The 21,745-nt window shown below is 35.9% G+C and overlaps 1 protein-coding gene across 1 annotated transcript in view; it reads left to right on the top strand.

Annotated features, from left to right (window-relative positions):
• The window catches only part of CNTN1 (contactin 1), a 275,742-nt gene that overhangs the window by 231,523 nt on the left and 22,474 nt on the right, over positions 1–21,745 (top strand). The window contains exons 19-24 of the mRNA XM_081082844.1: positions 25–95; positions 2,980–3,214; positions 5,166–5,269; positions 9,137–9,323; positions 11,687–11,799; positions 12,576–12,732. Coding sequence (XP_080938970.1) covers positions 25–95; positions 2,980–3,214; positions 5,166–5,269; positions 9,137–9,323; positions 11,687–11,799; positions 12,576–12,732 — 867 coding nt within the window. The remainder of the gene's footprint in view (positions 1–24; positions 96–2,979; positions 3,215–5,165; positions 5,270–9,136; positions 9,324–11,686; positions 11,800–12,575; positions 12,733–21,745) is intronic.

Genomic DNA, 21,745 nt, shown 5'->3' with positions numbered 1-21,745 from the left:
TTGTGGTTTGCTTGTTTGTTTCAGCACCTAATGTGGCTCCTTCAGATGTAGGAGGTGGAGGAGGAAGCAACAGAGAGCTGACCATCACATGGGCGGTGAGTCTTAACAAGTTGTACTTATTACAGGCTGCTTTACCTGGACTTAGTCTCAAACCCATTTTGTTTCCTAAAATAAATTGAAATAAAAGAAAATGCCCAAAGCACAAGCAAAGTAAATTACTAAAATACCGTTTTCTTAAATATATGTGAGATCTTACCTGGCTTACTATGGCTTAATGTGCATAAATAGATTATTGATGCTGAGGGAACTGTTGGCCAAAACATTAAACCAGCTTTCAACTATCTGATTCCAGACTTTTTTTTTAACTCATTGTTACCTGGTAACCCAACTGTAAATTATAACAGTTTCCCTGGACATTCAAAACTCCAAAGATTTGGTTAAAAAGTTTTTATTTTTTTTAATTGGAGTTTGTTTCCCACTTGAGACATACTTTGATCACTAAGTGCAATCAATCATGATAGATCAGCCTCAGAAGTCTCCCAAGTGTGTTTTATTGAGGTATCAAAAACGCTGTATTGAATTTTTATAACCCAAAGGGAAGTTCCACATCAGAGATGATAATGTCTGAAAAACAATGCATCTTGGCTGGAATTTTGAAGTGAGAGAGATGCTGGGGAGGGGAAGCATCACCTTGTCTGACATAGACATCTGACGTGTATCTACCTACCATATTTTATCTAGCTCCGTGTGTTCATTAAATATTTTCAAGATTTAATCACTGCAGATAGTAAACTGATACAACCTAAGCTCTAAAGAATTTCAAAAACTGCATGAACAATGGCAGGTATTATTATTTCCATCAATCAAATTGATTTATATAAAAGTAGATATTTAGCAAAAACTGACTTTTTGCTATGTTGTCAGATTTTATACTTGGTACTTAAATCACATATTTTTAGTAAGATTTAGGAAAAAAATGCCTTTTGCTTGTCCAAATCTCAAATTATTTATAAGTAAATTTTAGTGTCTATATAACATACAAAAGTGCAGAAAATTTTTTTAAAAAATTAAGAACATTTTACTTTTTTTTATAAGGCTTGATGTTCTTGGATATCAGCTTTAGGATAAGATAGGGATTTAAAAAAAAATATATCAGAATTAGAAATCCTATTCTAAAAATTTGAAATAAAGTTTCTGGGAATAAGGCCTGAAAATCATTAATTTTTTAAATATGTTTTTATTGATTTTAGAGAGAGGGACACAGAGATAGAAACATCGAAGAGAGAAATATCAATTGGCTGCCTCCTGCAACACCCTACTGAGGATCGAGCCTGAAATCTAGGCATGTGCCCTGACAGAGAATCTAACTAGTGACCTCTTGATTCATGGGTCAGTGCTCAAACACTGAGCTACACTGGCTGGAAGTTTTGAAAGCTCCATAGGCGACCCACTATACTTTTAATTACATAAACTAAGTAGAGAACTAGCAATACAAAAATTTAAACTGTTATGGTAATATTAGGCTATACCTGATATACTCTAATAATCTAAAATCACATTTTGTATATTCTTGGGGTCATGTTTCAGGATGTCTATAAGTAACTCCTGAGCAACGTGGCTTTGAACTGCCCAAGTCCACTGGTATGCACAGTTTTTCAATAAATACAGTGAATGTATTTTTTCTTCCTTATGATTTTCTTAATAACATTCCTCTAGCTCATTTTTTTTAAGAATACAATATAAAACATTCAAAATATGTATGAATCAATAGTTTATTATTGGTAAGATTTCCAGTCAACAGTGGCTATTCATAGTTAAGATTTTGGGGAGTCAAAAGTTGCATGCATATATTTTACTGAAGCAGGGGGATAGCACTTCTGGCCCCCATGTTGTTCAAGGGTCTACTGTATACTGTACAGCCAGGTACAACTTCTTCTACCCTTTGAACTTTTTATATTTTTATGTATTCATGTTAAGCATAGGTGTATTCAAGCAGCTATGTTGTATTTAATTTAAGAATTTTCCTTGAGACATTTGAAGTTGGATTTTCTGATTAAAAAAATTACAAATATGCAATTTGCACATTTCCCTTATTGGCTAAAGATGACTAAATTATTAGTATTCTCTAGAATTAGCAATAATCCAGTGTTTACAGATAATGGACTGGCAGGGTTAACACAGACTTCTTTATTGGGCAATTGAAGAAACTCTGAGAGAATAATGCAAAACAGAACACTTACTTCGGCACTGGAGTCATACAGTCCCAAAGCCAGCCTCCTACCGATGAGTGCAATGTTAGCCCTTGCTCCTTTTGCCTTCTGTCTGTTTTCCCTCTGGCCAGTTTCTATTGTTTGATTACAAGACAGATATTCCAGAGTTCCATTACTGTCTTTCAACTCTAAAATTAATTTATTCATTCATTGAATAGATACTACTTGAGGTTTAGATCTAGGTACAATGGATAGAGAGGTAATCAAACTGATAAAAGCTTTGCCCTCTTAAAAGTAGAAAATAAGTAAAATACATGGAGTATATCATGATAGAGTTAAAGAGAGAAAACAATAAAGCAGAGAAGTGAGATATGGAGTATTATAGAAAGAGCGTGGAAATGGCCAATCCTCTGGCCAGGGAAAACAAGTAAGTGAATTTTACCTCAAGAAAGTATGGGAGGAGATCTTCTGACATATGCAAGAGCATCCTAGGTACAAGGTAGAAGGAACTAAAAGTACAAAGGCCCAGAGTGGGATACCCGCCCCCCCCCCCCAAGGAATATTCCAAGAATTGCAGACTTGGAAAGTGAAGTCATCAGATGTTTTAGCCTAGAATTTTCAGGCAGCCCTAACTTATAAACTAAGAATATGTTTTTTACAAAAAGCATGTTTCCATGTATATCATTATTATTCTTATTATTGGTATAGGATTTTTTCCTTTTGTTAAATGTGTTGCTTAAACCTATTTAATATTTCAAATTCTATTTAGCCTTTGTCAAGAGAATACCACTATGGCAACAATTTCGGTTACATAGTGGCATTTAAGCCATTTGATGGGGAAGAATGGAAAAAAGTTACGGTTACTAATCCAGATATTGGAAGATATGTCCATAAAGATGAGACCATGCGGCCTTTCACTGCATTTCAAGTCAAAGTCAAGGCCTTCAACAATAAAGGAGATGGACCATACAGCCTCATAGCCGTCATTAATTCAGCGCAAGATGGTAGGTAAAAATAAGACCTTACTAGCTCGACAAGGAGAGGGGGAGGAACCTAGTTCTCTGGTAGGCATTTCATTTGCTGTCTTTTGGACCTTACTTATTAGGAGATTTTTATGACACTATACATGTAGTGAATGAGTATTATTTTGAGCCAAATTAAAATGTGAATCTCTCCACATCAATGACAAGAAAGTTGCAAAATCTTTTTTTCATTTTTTTATCATGTTTATGGTAGTTAGGATATCTCCATCAAAATAGCTGACTTAGACCCCTGTTCCTGGCCCTCTGATTATAATTTTACAATCAGAAATTCTCCATACTTGATTGGAAATTTAGTATGTCTATGCATTCATGAGATTTCCTATTTAGAAATTCCTTAACATTTTTTGGTAAAAATTTCCCCCTTTTAAACAAATCTGTACAATTGCAACATTTATATAAGTTTTTGTTATTACAGTAGAGCGCTAGAATTTTATTAAAGGGAACCTATGCATAAATCTATGCTAAAGAAGCCAGAACGCCAGTTGAAATTTTTTTCTTGAAATGATAAAAAATTTAGAAGTCTATTTAGGGATAAAAATACAAATACTGTCTCTAATTGATATGTATTGAAATCATTTCATGATTTTTACTTCCAATACAAACATGTAAGGCAATCATATATGTATGTATGTGTGTCTGTATAAACACATGTACTTCTTTCAGTTAGTTAACTAAATATATAGAAAGAACAAAAAGCAAAAATTATTTAACTTTATAATCAATTCAGGACTTTTTAATCCTGAGTAAGAACTTACATTCTCTAGGCTTGTTCTGACTCAGCAGAAATATAATGGCACAATGTTAATAGTTTAAACGGCATGAGTACATCTCACAGAGAAAAAAGAAGTAGAAAGCATTTTTACAAGTTATGTTCCCACCCAACATCAATTTTTTATTGCTTTATTTGATGTTAAAGTAATTGGGCAAAACCCTATTCTTGTCATCTCTTTAGACATGGCTATCTGTATAAAATATATTTCTCTCCTAAATGTTTCACGAGTCTCATAAAACCTGCATGCGTCGAAACTTGTACGTGTTCATCGTTTTATTGTTTTTTACTACTAAGAAATTAATCACAGTACTACATATTTATCTTGGTTTGGAAAGTTAACAGTGTTCTTATGCAGGACATTTTTAACATAAAAGAGGATTATGCTTTGTTAATAAAAGACAATAAAAATTGATCACTCCTGCTTAAAGTTTTCCTTAGTTTCTTTGTGTACGTTTCATAAGGGTTGTCAATTACTTTTTTCCTCTTTATTGAACAGAGGCTGGTTTGATACATATTTGACTTGATGCCCAGATAAAAGATTAGGTTTACAAAAGTTCCCCAAGTCCATGAAGCAGTGGATGTCACAACTTGTTGAAAGGATCTAAAAAATAAAATAGCTGAAACATAAAAGAGAAAGAGGGCAGTATTGCTGTGTGTCTTTAGCTCATATAAATAGAAAGTATGAGAAGGCTGAAAATTAATTATAATGAACACCAAATTTCCTGTTTTTTGATCATGTAGAGTTAATAAGCTAAATATAATGAATTTTAATTTGCATCCACAGGCTTTTTAAAGCAGGTTACTTGGAAAAAATTTTTAAAAAATAGCGTTGTTCTTGCTCACAGATATCAGAGAAATCCATGAAGCTTTTATTTTATAAAAGTGTCTGTGCATGTGTATTTGTATGTGTATATGTATATCTACATTCACATTTGTATATATGAATATCTGTGTGCATGTGTCACCGATGACCATAAAATAAACATTAGAAAAAATAGAGATAGAGGTAAAGAAATTATTGGAACTATTTTATTTTGGAAATATTAAACCTATTTAAAATATTAAAATGCATATGGTGCTATATGAACTTTATAATATAGACATCTTTTATATGAATATAATGTTTTCATCAAATTTCAGCTCCCAGTGAAGCCCCAACAGGAGTAGGCGTAAAAGTCCTATCATCTTCTGAGATATCTGTTCATTGGGAGCATGTTGTAGATAAAATAGTGGAAAGCTATCAGGTGAGTTCCATTTTTATCAAGCTAAATGCATATATCGACGTTTCATCCTTCAATGTTTTGTGTCCCATTGATGTACATGGCAACTACCACTATACTTCTTGTGTTTAATATGTTGGGCATTTATAAACTAATTGCTAGTAGTAAAGCAGAGGTTCCTATCTAGGAGAGATGTAGAGTCCTACGTGTTGACAAACAATTAGCCAAAATAAAATCTAAGATAATAGCACCCATGGTTAAGGCAAACATTCTCATAAAAGCAAATTTTAAATATTTTGGAAAACATTTTGGTAATTCATAAAAGCATCCTTAAATTCTTCATCCTATTTGGCTCAGTAGTTCTACTTCCAAAGGAAAGAATTATAAAATACCCACTAGGAGTCTCATATGTTACCTATGAAAACAGAAAATTGGTAACACACAAAATGTCCTAAAGAAAACTTCCCTTGAGCTGTTCTTAAAGGACCAATAGGTATTAACCAGATAGAAAGGGAACTTGTTTTAGTCAAAGGGAGTAAAACCTGAAAAAAATTGAAGCTACAATGATAGTTGGGGTCTTTGATACAGAACTAAAAATTAGACTTGTTGTGTAAGAAAAGTGAAGTCATCTCACATTTTTAAGCATAGTGAAAATTAAGAAAATATTGGCATCATCTTACCTTTGCAAATGAGCAAATGGATGCTAAAGAAATTCAATGACTTGCCTCAGCACTAATGAAAAGCCTCAGAGCAGGGTCTAAACTCAGATTATCTGATTCAAAGTTCAAGGCTTTATGCCAAACCACAGACATTTTTATGTTATACTCAGTGCCCTTCTGGAGCTGCAGGCAGTAAGCTGCGCCCCCCTTGCCCCTGACAGCTTGTCCTCTCAATTCTTATTCTTCCCTTCTTCATCTGTCCGTGGAATATTTGTTTCATAAGGGCAGGCTTTTGTGTATTTTGTTCTCAGTGCCAGAACAGTGCTGGGCACATGGTAGGCACTAAATAAATATTCTCTGCGTGTTAACATAGATACTGATTTATGATCAAATAAAGTGTTATAACCTGGCTTTCTCAAAGCCATGATTCTGAAAGGTAACCACAGAACCCACCCACATTTTTAGTTATGAACTCACAAACTGACAGGAAGGTTTTTTCTTTTTCTTTGCTGATACTGTAGGTTATGATTTGAGTCGATCTCAACATATCTTTAGTTAATCTTCTAAAGAGTTCAGCTGAAGTTTAGAGAGTAGAATGAGGCACAGGCTGAGAAGACCCAATATTCATAACTTATTAAGCTGACAACTAGATTTGCAGCTATTAGAAAAGAAATGGGGGAGAGAAATTCACCAGATGTTACAAGCCCTTATAATAATCAAGTCCAAGGTATCTTGAGAGAAGACATCAATATTTGGAGTTTGAACGCCATTTTGGACCATAGGATTTTTTTTTTCTTCATTTATATTACTACTAGAGGTCTGGTGCACGAAATTCGTGCACTGGGGGGTGGGTGTGGGAGGGTCCCTCAGCCTGGCCTGCACCCTCTCGCAGGCCGGGACCTCTCAGGGGATGTCCACCTGCCAGCTTAGGCCCACTCCCTGTTGGGATCGGGCCTAAGTTGGCAGTCCAGGACACCTCACACCTTACTGCCTGCGTGCTCACTGCTCCTTACTGCTCGGCTCATTGCTCCTTAGTGTTGCTGCAGAGGCGGAAGAGGCTCCTGCCACCACCACTTTGCTCACCAGCCATGAGTCCAGCTTCTAGTTGAGCAGTGCTCCCCCTGTGGAAGCACACTGACCACCATGGGGCAGCTCCTGGTCATTCTGGTCATTCCGTGTAACGGTCGCTTAGGCTTTTATTATATAGATTCCCTCCTAAGTGATAAAAAAGAGAAAAAAAATGTTATTTAATATATAACTCACTCATTTAGTCAAAGTGCTAAATGTATATTTTACTTTGTTAAAAACATGCCAGATGATTATATATTGTCTTTGCCTAAGAATTATATATTGACTGTTTTATAACTTCCAACAGGCAGAGTATAAACTAAATATGAGGTTGGAAGCAATACATTGGCATCAATGAATGCACACAATAATCAGAATATAAACTCTTTAATTGGGAAATAAATATCAATTAGGGTTCTTTCCTTTTGCATTGCCAAAATGCCCCATGGAATTTTGGATGCGATGGCAGAAATATTTTATCACTCATTTTAGTGCATAGTATTCATTAGAAATAGCTTTTGTTATATTAATCTAGTTTAAAAGCTCCTCCTCTTAAACTGGATAGAAAAAAAATGTTATCATGGAATGAAGACTTCAAAATGTGGTACAAGTTCAGTCAACAAGCATGCATGTAAAAATGGATGCACCCCAGAGATTTTAGTTTTGTTTGCTATAAAACAGAGTGAACACTGCCATCCTAGGTTTATTGAGAAGATTTTATAGGTGGATGAGCCTATGCAGTACCTGGCATTTTATTAGAAATGTAAATGTTCATTTTATTTCTTAGTCAAGCAGTGGAAGAACCTATGTATCACCTCGTTCAAATGTCCACTAAAATATAGGCTGTCTTCCTCCTCCTCAGATGAGTGTAGTCACTGCCTGAGCACTTCCGGCCCCAGGAAAGGCATGCCTTCTCCAGAGGGCCCCTCCTGAGGAAGCCTTTTCTCCGCCAGCCAAGTTCTGCCTCTGGAGCCACTTGGTGCAATTCCAGTCCTCGGCCCTGGCCATCCTCTTGGTCAGATGACAGAAATGCCAAAGAGCTTCTATCAAAATACTATGATCAGAAAATACTATTGTAAACAAAATAAAAAGACTGCAAAGAAACCAATAAGCAATTAGTAGCTAGCCTTTGTTCTGAAGTGTTCATTCTACACATAAACATCACTTTGTTACCAGGTGAATTTGAGCCATCCAGTTCCATTTTATAATGGTTTCATATGTTTTATGAAAATGAAAAGTTCAGGATTATATAAATGTTAGATATTATTTGTAAGTCACTTTGCTTAATTTTGAAATTAAAATGCCATTGTTTTATAGACAGGGCACTGAAAATCTGTCAAATACTAGTATACTTATAAATGACTTTCCCTTTTACTTATAACTTAGATATAATTATAGATTTCTGACCAAGAAAACATCTTATTTGAAGAATGAAAATTATAACGAAAATTAAAATTATAGTGAAAACTTACTTTTACTTAAACTTTAAGAGACAAGGAAGGTTGTCAATGATACTTTGGTTGGTAAAAGTAATCATTTCTAATCACACCATGGATAGAATTTTAAAAAATTATTTTAAAGGTAAATAACCTCTACATCTATTCAAGTTGTTAAGTGTAATATTTCTTTCATATCTGGCATCTATGCAGTTTCAAAATAAATAATAAACTCCTTCAACTGATATGAGATAGCAGGAAGTTATATCACTGGTATGTTCTAGGCTACCTGATGATTATCTTTGCCAAAAAAGGTTGTGTTACTGTCAAGCTGCTGTATCAATGGCTCATAACAAATTTGAAGTCATGTGAACAGAAATAAAGCAGGGAATAGATGATAAAAATTATTGTGGCAAATGCCTCCACAGAAAGATTTTACATTTTGAAGGTAAACCTTATGCAGATATTGTTGTGGGTTTTGTTTTGTTTTTGTCATTGTAGGACTATTTAAAGCAATCATATGAGCTCTTGATTTGTCTTTGACAAGTTTAATCATCTGCATTGTAAGCCTTGCTATGGTCTAAGACTGCTAGAAATGCAAATAGCACTAAGAAATATTTGACAATATAATGGTTGGCATCAATAGTGACAGAGTCAGCTGAAAAGAACTTTTCACAATTTAAGTGTCTGCATCATGATAAACTGTTACTCAACTTGAATGTTTGCAGATTCGGTACTGGTCAGCTCATGACAAAGAAGCAGCTGCACACAGAGTTCAAGTCAACAGCCAAGAGTACTCGGCCAGGCTGGAGAACCTTCTGCCGGACACCCAGTACTCTGTGGACGTCAGGGCGTGCAATAGTGCCGGGTGTGGGCCTCCCAGTGAGATGATTGAGACCTTCACCAAGAAAGCACGTGAGTCTGAACATTTGCATTTTCGACTTGTCAAAAACTAGCAATCGGTTCCATCACGATGAAGGTACATTTGAGAGAAATTTATTACCTAGCAGTCTTAGCACATTTGATTTTCTTTTTTTTTTTCATTAAAATCACACACAAAATTTAAAGAAACGTGGATAGTTAATGTCAATGATTAAAAAAAATATGGGGAATGCCTTTATACATTAATGTTCCATTTTAGAAATAAAATTACAGAACCTCCCTTTGAAATGATGCCCTCAAAATTTTCCACCATTAGATAACTAATCTTTATTCATTCTGTTATTATTTCAAACTTTATTTTCATAGAAATACATCGACAGCATGAAACAAATGAAATTCTGCATCTTTTTTCTTCTTTGTGTTGACTTACAAATGTCCATCATTGCAGGTACAAATGCTGTAGCACTACATTTACTCCCCTATCACCACATGTTCATACAAGATCACTGTTCAGATGATCACTGTTCAGATGATCGGGTCATTCTCATCTCTCTGGCTTTACCTTGATTTCTCTTGAATCAAGTTGAATATTTCAAATAAGAGAATTTCTATTCAGGGAGTTTTGCAATTAATCGAAGATGTGATTAGCATGATAGTTTTAAAAATTTATGAAGTTTACTTGGAAAAAAAGAAACTTCTAAAAGAACATGGTGGTAAGAGCCAGAAATGTGTGATGATAAGACAAATTACTTCACATCTTTAATCCTCAGTTTTCAAATTTGTGAAAGGAACATTTACTTCTTTATTCTTTTTTCCATTTATTTATTCATCCAAAGTATGCGAAGTTCCCAGCACTGTTCTAGGTGTTGAGGATACAGAAGACATCAAACTAGTCTTATAGTCTTTTCTCATGGGATTACCAACAATCGGAAGGAGAGAGTAAAACAAAACAAAAATAAAACTAAATCTCTGACAAATAAATATGATAATATCAGATGATAAGACAATAAAGTGGATAAACAGATGATAAAATTGAAACTGATTTGGGCAAGAACCAAATTCCCATTGGGTGGTCAGGAGTGGCCTCTTTGAGAGATGCCATTGGTGCTTGGATATGAGTAATAATAAGGGCCCACTATGTGAATACTGGGGCTGCGGGAGGTGAGAGATTGTTTCAGGTAGAGAAAATAATGAGTGTAAAGCCTTTAGGCGGAAAGAGTTTGATACGTTTTAAGTCTAGAAAGGCCAATGGGGCCAGGATATAAGTTCTGAGGTGAGAAGGGGAAGTATGTTGGCATCAAAATATGAGTGGCCTTGTAGATCATAGTAAGGAGTTTGAGTTATTCCTAAGTATAAGAAGCCATTGGAAGAGTTTAAAGTTGAGAGTAATACCTAACTAACATGTTTGGAAGAAGTCATTCTGGGTTCTAGATGGACAGTAGGTAGTGAAGGGTGAGTGTAAGCAGAATAGCCAATCAGGAGGTTACTTTAGTAGTCAAGGAAAGAAACGGTGGTGGTCAGGACTAAGTAATCCCAGGGAGAAATAGGACATTTTCTGCAGGCAGCATTGACAACTTGCTGCTTGTTTGGATGTTGACAATGAATGAAATGAAAAGCTGAATAACTAGATTTTTGTTTGAGAAATGGGGTTTACTTGTGAAAGACTTCTAGAGTGGCAACATCTGGGGGTACATTACAGATATCCCATCTTGATTTTATTACATTTGAGAAGACTTTGAAACATTAAAGTAGAGATCTTCGGTTGCACATGTATGTTTAGAGCTTATGACAAAGATTAGAGATAGAATTGTGAGTACATACAGCTATGGTCCCAGGTGTAAGAAGTAGGGAAGATTCATAGAGGAGAGAAGGGTGCTCAGGATCAGGTCCTGTGTCATTCCAACATGTAAAAATTGAGCAGAGAATGTGGAGCCAGCAAAGCATGGTGATGAGAAAGATTAGCCAGAGAGGTAGGAGGCAGAAATAGACTTTAAAGGATCATGAATTAAGAAAAAAATTAAATTCCAGAAGGAATCAGAAGATCAACTATGTGAAATGCTTCAAAATGTTAAATAAAAAAAGAATTTAAAAAAGTGCCATGAAAATTGGCCCAGTTGTCATAATTGATAACCTTGAGAGCAGCAGTTTCATAAGATTGGTTCAAAAAGAAACTCGAGTGAAGGATGATGAGAGGATGACAAAAGTTATATTATCTACCTCACAGGACCATGGGTTATAAAGTGCTTAGCATAGTGCCTGCCATATAGGAAGCAATCATCAAAATTAGCTCTTGCTGTTGTCACATTATTAGCATCAGCATAATTCCTGACACAATGCAGCTTGCAGAGCTAAAGCTGGAAATGTGATGGTCAATTGCATATTATTACTTTTCACAGCTCCAAGCCAGCCGCCAAGAATCATCAGTTCCATAAGGTCTGGTTCACGGTACATAATCACCTGGGATCATGTGGTCGCACTATCAAATGAATCTACAGTGACAGGATATAAGGTAGATAAAAGATTATTGGAGTATTCCCCCCACAAGCTTCATTCTTACAGAGAGGACTGGTTTTTGGACTTTTTGCTGTTTCTGCAAAACCCATTCAGTTTTCTCATTCTAGCTGTGTAACAGTATCAGATGACACCGTGCTATGATAAATTTTGAAATGAGAAAAGGTCTTCAGTGCAGTCTAAGAAAATGATGCATCAAGTGAGCAAGATAAAATAACTGCTTTACAGTATAGAGTTGTTAGAATAATCATGCCTGAAGAACAGAGACAGAAAGAATCCACTTTTGTTCCACAATGATTAAGATCGAGTTTCCCAGCACACAGCGAACTCTTTGATGTATTGAGTTGCCATCTATAAACGAACAAAAAGAGAAAAATATTATTTCTGTATATCCTCTATATCACACCCTATCGCATTTTTCATTGTATACTAAATGTTAGAAATATTGTGAAAAACGTTTTAAATTGTGAAGCAATTTTTTCGACTACTTCAATTTATTGAAAGAGCCCTCTTTTTGTACTACTTACTTTAAAAAATACATTCTTCACAATCTTTATTTTAGGTCATCTAAAAAAATTCACATTCTCATGGATAATCCTAAATCACAGGTGAAATTGATTTATATGAATGCAAAATAACATTAATTTTCCAGAAATTATTACATATAGCTACCCTAGGACTAATTTTATTAATAAAAGTGTAAGAATATTCTGTTTAGGACATTCACTCTTTGGTACCACTTTATTAATTTTACATATTTTGGGACTTCTTCAGGTACTCTATAGACCTGATGGCCAGCATGATGGCAAACTGTATTCAACTCATAAACACTCCATAGAAGTCCCAATCCCCAGGGATGGAGAGTATGTTGTGGAAGTGCGTGCACACAGTGATGGAGGAGATGGAGTGGTGTCTCAAGTCAAAATTTCAGGTAAGCCAGTCATTTAAGACCCATTTCATTTGGGTACTTGTAAGTTTCTAGGCTACACGGATTCCCAAGAGTAAAGGTAGGACTGGTATTCACATGAATATGAGTGATTTGAAATGTCAAGGATGTCCTGAAGCTTGACATTTCTTTCCTTCCGAGTCACAAAGGTAAATTTGCAACATACCACATACTTGTTGATTATTATCTGGGTGTTAAAGCATAATTAAAATACTATAATGTATTAAAATGAGACATAATACTAGGGCAATAGATAATAATGAACAAACTTCTCTTATATCAAAAGGAAATTCACTGGACTATTGTTAATATTCTTCTAACCTCCTTTTTCTCGTCTTGCACATATTAATATAGTAGTAAAGTAAAAAGATAGTAAATCATGATTCCTTTATCATCTCTCTGTCTGCATATCTATTCTTTCTCTGAAAAAATATTTTTCTCAGAGCACTAGTTAATTCAAAATACATATTTGAGTCAGTGATTTCTTCCCTTTTTAGGATTTGTAGAACTCTATTATTTGTTTAAATTTTATTTTATTTTTTATTTTTTATTTTTTTATTGCTTAAAGTATTACAAAAAGTATTACATATGTACCCTTTTTTTCCCCCCGCCCATGACAATCCCCTGGCCTCCCCTAACCCCCAGTGTCTTATGTCCATTGGTTATGCGTATATGCATGCATACAAGTCCTTTGGTTGATCTCTTACCCCCCCCCCCCCGCCCTCCCACCCTCCCCGGCCTTCCTGCTGTAGTTTGACAGTCTGTTCGAGGCAGCTCTGCCTCTGTATCTATTTTTGTTCATAAGTTTATAATGGTCTTTATTATCCAGAAATGAGTGACATCCTGTGGTATTTTTCCTTCATTGACTGGCTTATTTCACTTAACATAATGCTCTCCAGTTCCATCCATGCTGTTGCAAATGGTAAGAGTTCCTTCTTTTTTTATAGCAGCACTTTTTTCTCACCCTGGATGGATAATGTAGCTTAATTACACAGAATAAAAACTGATGTTAATTTGAAAATTTTATGAGAAACTGAAATACAAGAATAATTAACTTCAAAAAAAGTTGATTTGAAATGTCATGATTTATATCTAAATAATGAATATTTGCATATTAAACTAATAAAATATCCTTTAATACAATGCCATACTTTTTAGTCTGACCATAATTGCATAAAGAAACTGTAGAATTAACATTAGGAAATACTAGATATTTGGTGAATGGTACCATTCTAGAATTTTTAATAATTTGGATTTACTTGTAAATTGTTTAAATTATCTTATAGTGAGAAAAGCATGGAAATACAAATGGAAATTTTAGATTTTCTTGTAAATTTAAAAAATTTACATTGAAACTTTTTTAGTTTAAATATCATGTCATTTTAGAAAATTTGGAAATTACAAAAATACATTGCTAGGTTAATGTTCACATGAGTTATGCTGTCCATTCATTCATTCAACAAATATTCATTTTCTAGAGGCCCAGTGCGCAAAATCAATCGAGACCCAGCCCCCCACCGAGCCGCGAGACCCATCAATGCACCTCCTGGTGACCGGTTGTTTGGTCATTATGTCGTTACGGCATTACTGCCACCGGCTTTTTATAATATAGATTGCCCACAATGCATAGGCACAGTTTACATACGTAAAATGTGCTACCACTTATATATTTACACATTCCTTCGAGTCCAGATTACAATCATCCCCACTGGCCCAACTGCAATTCTAAAATTTTTCTGGGCTTCTTATTTTGTCTTCCTTTAGTCCATTCTCTATGCAGCAGCTGGAGGGAGTCAAATCATATCACTCTCCTCTCAGAAAGAAATGCTATAGAATAAATCTAAATTTCTTACTGTGACCTAGTGTGCCCTATATAATCTGGCCCCACCAAACTCTCTCACCTCAAGTAAGTGATTTTTCCCTTGCTCCATTAACCTTCTTTCTCTGCTTGAACATTCCAACATTACTCCTACCTTGAAGCATCTGTGCTTGTTCTTGCTGCTGTCTGGAATTCTCCAGATCTTGGCATGGCAGTCTCATTCTTGTCATGTTTGTTTGTGCTCAGATGTCATCTCCTCAGAGTAGAATTATATGGCTTTCAATGTAAGAACACCCACTACTCTATTTTTTTGTCATATTGCATCACTGTTTTATGTTCTTCATAACATTTATTACTATTTAAAATTCTCTATTCATGTATACTTATATTGTTGCCTTTCTTGAATGAAGAAATTGTTACCTGAATGTAAGCTCCATGAGAACAAGCTCCTTTTTACTTGTTTAGCCTTTGAATCCCCAGCACCTAGGGTACATATCTGCACAGAACAGGGTTTTAACAAATAATGTTTGAGTAAACTTAGAATTTTTGTAGAGTAAAATTTAGTTAAAAATAATTTGGGCAACTTAAACTGTCTTTTAGATATCTAGAATGTAGATGCACTTCCCACTAGGCTCATGATTTGTATTGTGCCATGGGCTAATCCATGAGGTTGGTTCTTACAGAGAGTAAGACGTAATGTGAGAGATATTACAGAACATTTATTGGACATGGTAATCTTTAACTCCACTTCTCTCTGACCTGAGCACTGTTATCTGCTTTCTTAATAAATTATTCCCTATGACATGTTTATAGCTCACATCAAGGCATATGTAACACTGCAAATGTTTCACCATTAGCATACTATCTCTAATAAGTTCCATATTTCCTATTAATAATCTTTTGTTTTTATATAACGTTGTGAGCCTAATTAAAAAAATGTGAAGATAGCCACAGTATTTTGATTATAAATTTTAATATACTAATTTGACTTATTACAACTTCACTACAAATTTTACAATACAGATTGGTGAGTATTCTTGGTCATAAATAAATATCCACAGAGAAACATGTACTTCAGTATTTATGTATGAATGTGCACATTTTGAGCTTTTATATTTCTTTTTAGTCGTAAACAGAGTACAGATATTTTAGTCAAATTAAGGGAGACTTTTAAGGACATTTTAGCATCTGGACTTCTTCCTAAGAGCAGGCAGTAGTCAACAGAAACCTTCAATGTAGAAAAAACATGATAAGATATTTGTACTTGAAAATCACTTTGGTGATTGTGGAAATATATATATGTAGGGGAGTAAGATGTAAGGAGATGAATTATAAGGTTATTATCATAGAATGATTAAAGATGATGATGGTATGGCCTGGAAAGAGGGCAGTGGCGAAGTCTTGGGTGGGTTCTACAAAAGTAAGGCATCTTACCATTTGATTTAAAGTTCCTATATATTCATTTTGTTGACTTTATATCTTCTAATAAATCTGTAATTTATCCTGGTGTTACCACAGATGATGGAGTCTAAACATTTAACCTATTATTTTTGGTAACTCCAAGCTATTAAGTTAAACTATATAACCAAAGCCACTGACTTAAACACTGATGAAAAACACATTTTGTGTTTTCCCTTTCTCCTCTTCGGCCCAGTAGCAGAAGTGGAAGGGCTAGGAAACCATTTTTTTGGTGGAACCGATAGATGTTTAACTCTATTACTCACATGTTCCTCTCTCCAATGCCTAAGTAGTACAGTATAAAGATAACAAGAAGGTAGTTGAAATTGTTTATTTTTAATTCCTATGTTATTAGATTAAAATGCAATATTAACATAACTAATTTGGCAAATATCTCCTCTGTAAGCATTTTCAAAAACCAAAATTGTTTTTGAGTTTCTAATATTGTACAACAGCCGATGATAGATAGATAGATAGATAGATAGATAGATAGATAGATGATAGATAGATAGATAGATAGATAGATAGATAGATAAATTAATATACATAGTAGTCTTAGATAGGAACTAACCATACCACAAAAATGGGGTACATATATGGCATAAGTAGAACTTCACCAGCAAAAAATGATTAACACACAATTCATTACAGTGTTGCCTTGTGACTGGGCAGTGGGGAGAGGGCAACCGGGAAGAAGCTTGTAGGGTGATAACAATGTTATTTCTTTGCCTGGCTGGAAAGTATATAGGTAGGCTGTTGTTCTTGTTATTTTTAATTATACTTTTAAATATGCTAACTTGCATGATTTATTTCAAACTTATAAAAGTTAAAAAGGGATTTAAAAAGTGAAGGACTAAAGAAAGGTATTGAATTTGGCATGTGAAAGGTCTATATTCGTTTGCTAGGGCTGCCATAACCAAGTACCACAGACTGGATGGTTTAAATAACTGGAATTTATTTTCTCACAATTCTGGATGCTGGAAGTCTGAGGTCAAGTTGTCAGCAGGTTTCACTTCTTCTGTGGCCTCTCTCTCTGGCTTGTATCTGGCCATCTTCTCTACGTGTCTTCACGTGGTCTTTCCTTTGTGTATATCTATGGTGTAACTTCCCCTTCTTATAAGAACACCAGTCATGTTGGATTAGAGCCCACCCTAATGATCTCATTTTAACTAAAGACTCTCTCTCTAAATCCAGTCATTCTAATGTATTGGGCATTAGGGCTTCAACACATGAATTTTTGAGGGGACAAAATTCAGCTCATAACTTCTTGGTAATTTAAAGAGAAAAACATCCATAAAATAGTGGAGTTAAAAGTCTTATTTCTTTAAGCAAACCTCATGGAGCTTAAATTCTAAAGGGAAGAGGCAGAATCAATTAATCATTTTTGTAATAATGTAATATTTTGTCTGTTAGGGACAATATCTGAGGGTAACTGAGGAAAGTGAAGCGGTAAAGCAGAGGAAGGTGTGTAGGGAGTGATGGAAAAGGACTCGGTAGGGCCCAGGTTTTCAATAAGAGCAGCAGCAAAAGCCTGCTCTGATGAGATAACAGTGGGGAAGAGAATTCAATGAAGTGAAGGAATGGTCCATGTAGTTTATCTGAAAGAAGAATTATTTCTACTAGAACACATACCAGGCGCTTGCTTAGATGGTCAAGAAACAGCTGGGTGACCAGTGTGACTGGGGCTGAGTAAGCGATGGGGAGAGTGGATACAATGAGGCTGGAGAGGTAGATGGGACCTGAATCTTAAGGTTTTTATAGGTCCTTGATAAGGACTTTAGAGTTTTCTTTAAATGGGATGAGAAGCCATCCATCAAAACAGTTTAAGGTAGGAAGTGACATGATCAGGTTTATATTTTAGAAGTCTTATTCTAGTTTTTCTTTGGAAGAAAGTAGGAATCTCATGAATGGTGGGCAAAATCTCTGAATCTCTGAAACAGGGAGGGTAGTTAGAAGACAAAAGGCTATTGTGGTCACATAGAAGAAATAAGAAGTAGTTATAGTCAGAATTTATTTGGAAGATGACCCAACAATGTTTCCTGATGATTTCATAAGGGTGTGAAAAAGTATTTGGCATAACTTGAAGAATTTAGATTGTCCAACAAAATCATCTATTAAAATGGCCAACAGAATTATCTACTTTAACAGAATCATCTACTGAAAATAGATGATTGGAAAAGAAAAGTTAGGAGTTCCAATTTTGGCATGCTAGTTCATGCTATATCTATCCAAGTGAAGCCAGGTGGAGATAGATTTTAAAAAACCATCTAGCAAAACTGAGAAACCAGCTGAGGTCAGATAAGAAATTTGTCAGAGAACCAGTTGGCATAATTATATACTATCTGCAACACATACCAGCCTGAGTACAGAAATAGAGATAGCAGATGGTTGTTAGTGTTGCCCAAAGTTGGCAAATTACAACGTTAATAGAGTAGGAAACAAGGATTCATTACATCTAATTAAAGAATAATTTAAATAGATGAGCATTGTGTATGTATTAGAATATTTTCAGCTGTCAGTAACAAACTCTCCATTCAGAATTGCCTGAGAGATAGGTGGCCTTCAGACCTTAGAGAAATCAGTGTCTCAAAAATATAATCAGCCGAAACCGGTTTGGCTCAGTGGATAGAGCGTCGGCCTGCGGACTGAAAGGTCCCAGGTTCGATTCTGATCAGGGGCATGTACCTGGGTTGCAGGGACATCCCCAGTAGGAGATGTGCAGGAGGCAGCTGATGGATGTTTCTCTCTCATCGATGTTTCTAGCTCTCTATCTCTCTCCCTTCCTCTCTGTAAAAAATTAATAAAAATATATTAAGAAAATATATAATCAAAGACCAGTATCCCCCTCTTTCTTTACTTGGGAAGGCTCATAACCAGCTTCATTCTCAGACTTGTCATTTTTGTGGTTGCAAGATGGCTGCAGTAACTATTGCATGCAGACCCAATACCAGTAATAGCGAACCTATGACATGCGTGTCAGAGGTGACACACGAACTCATTTTTTTGGTTGATTTTTCTTTGTTAAATGGCGTTTAAATATATAAAATAAATATCAAAAATATAAATCTTTGTTTTACTATGGTTGCAAATATCAAAAAATTTCTATATGTGACACGGCACCAGAGTTAAGTTAGGGTTTTCAAAATGCTGACATGCCGAGCTCAAAAGGTTCACCATCACTGCCCAATACTGTCCAAGGAAGTTCTATTTTAAAACGTCCCAGAAGGCTCTCAGGAAATCTTTCCCATATTGTCCAGAATTGGGTCACAAGTCTATCCCTGAACTACTAAAATGGCATTTCTATGGTTATTCACAGTGATCAAGATTTACAACTGAGCTGGGGGTGGGAAAGCCTTCCTTGAGAAGTGAACATCTGAACAAAAAAAACGGAAAGTGCTCTCTCTCTTCTTCTGCACCCCCATAATGTAAATGTTAGTACACTTAAAGTTGTGCAGGAGCTCCTTATACTATCTTCATATATTTTTATTCTTTTTTCTTTTTGTTCTTCTGATTGGGTGTTTTTTGCTTCCTCATAATCTGAATCAGTGATTTGATTCTAGGAATCATCTACACTACTGTTGAATCCCTGTACATTTTTCTTTATTTCAGTTAGTATGTGCTTAATTCTGACTGGTAGTTTTTCATATCTTTAAAATTCTCACTAAGATCCTTGAAAGTCTCACTAAGTCTCCAAAGCTCTCATTAAACTCCTTAGTCAACCATATAATCATTTTTTTTTAATTCTGTATCTAGTAGTTTGTCCAGAAACCACAGAGAGTATCAAACAAGAGGAACCAAAGAGGTTCAAACCAAGACACATCATAATTAAAATGCCAAAGGTTAAAGACAAAGAGAAAATATTAAAAGCAGCAAGAGAAAAGCAGTTAGTTACCTACAAGGGCATGCCCATAAGACTGTCAGCTGATTTTTCAACAGAAACTTTGTAGACCAGAAGGGAGTGGCAAGCAATATTCAAAATAATCAAAGATCTACAACCAAGATTACTCTACCCAGCAAAGCTCTCATTTAGAATTGAAGGTCAGATAAAGAGCTTCACAGACAAGAAAAATCTAAAGGAGTTCATCACCACCAAATCAGTATTACATAAAATGTTGAAAGGTATTCTTGAAGAAGAAGAAGAAGAAGAAGAAGAAGAAGAAGAAGAAGAAGAAGAAGAAGAAGGAGGATGAGGAGGAGGAAGAGGAGGAGGAGGAGGAGGAGGAAGAGGAGGAGGAGGAGAAGAAGAAGGAGAAAAAGAAATGCATGGTAAAATGACAATGAATACATTGGGCAATGACAATGAATAGATATTTAGAATAATACAACAATTAATTCTAAAAATCAAAATAAATGAACAAAATAAACTGATGAATAAAATAGAACCAAGGGCATGGAAACATGGAACAGATTGACTAATCTCAGAGGGAAGTGGGGAGGGGAGGCGGGAAGAGATTAACCAAAGATCTTATATGCATACTAGAGGCCTGCTGCATGAAAATTCATGCACTGGAGTGGGAGTCCCTCAGCCCGGCCTGCCCCCTTCTCACAGTCCGTGAGCCCTCAGGGGCAGGAGGCAACCCAGTGATCAGGGGAAGGCAACATCCCCATCACACCTCTGCTGCTGCCACTGCTGGCAGCACAAGCCTAGGCCGGCCCTGGTTACTTGAGCCTCGGGCAGCCCTGGGCGGCTGGGCAGCTGCCATCCAAGGCATGCCTGTGCCTCGGGCTGGCCCTGGGTGGCTGGGGGTCTGAGGGGACTGGGGGGACTCCAAAGACTGGCTCCCGGCAGGGCTGAGGGGACTGGGTGCCACCATCTTGTGGCTATGGATGCCACCATCTTTGGGGGTGTGGCAGTCAATTAGCATATTCCCTCCTTATTGCCTGTGGGTGCCACCATCTTTGAGGGCATGGCAGTCAATTAGCATATTCCCTCCTTATTGGCTGTGGGCACCGCCATCTTTGCAGCCTGCTGCTCAGTCGTTTGGTCATCCCTCACTAACCCCCCTACCAGCCTGGTCACCCCATGCAGCCTGTTCGGTATTCCATTCAGTTGTTTCGGTTGCGATGGTTGCTTAGGCTTTTATATATATAGGTATGCATTACCTATGAACACAGACAATAGGGTTGTGAAAGCTGGGGCAGGACAGGAACCACGTGGAGGGGGAGAATGAGGGGAAAAGGGTGACATCTGTAATGCTCTCAACAATAAATATTTTTTTAATGGAAAGTTATTAGCAAGGAAGTAGATATAAAAAGATTTCTTCTTAATATTCAAAGTTAAATGATTAGGTAAATAAGGACGAATGCAGGGAAGGGAATAAGAAAAAACAAGTTAAAAGAGCAGCTTCATAAGAATGTGTAATAAGAGGGATGAAGAGTTATAGGAAAGATACAAAGTCAGCTTTAATAGCAGAAAATTTAGGCAGGATTATTATTTTTTATTCAAGTGACAAGAGACAGTAATTGTTGATCCTGATATTGAAGCATTAAAACAAGTATTTATGACATTGAACAAGTTAGACTTGCAAGGGTTATGTCAATAAATTAAATTGAGAGAACTCTGACCTAAAGTCAGTAAACAGAGGTTCATCCATATAGATAGATAGATAGATAGATAGATAGATAGATAGATAGATAGATACTAGAGGCCCAGTGCACAAAATTTGTGCACTCAGTGTTGGGGGTGGTGGTGGGGTGGTCCCTCAGCCCAGCCTGAGCCAT

The sequence above is a fragment of the Myotis nattereri genome (genome assembly GCF_964212035.1).
Source record: "Myotis nattereri genome assembly, chromosome: 2".
Classification (NCBI taxonomy): Eukaryota; Metazoa; Chordata; class Mammalia; order Chiroptera; family Vespertilionidae; genus Myotis; species Myotis nattereri.
This window is presented reverse-complemented; position numbering and strand designations above follow the sequence as displayed.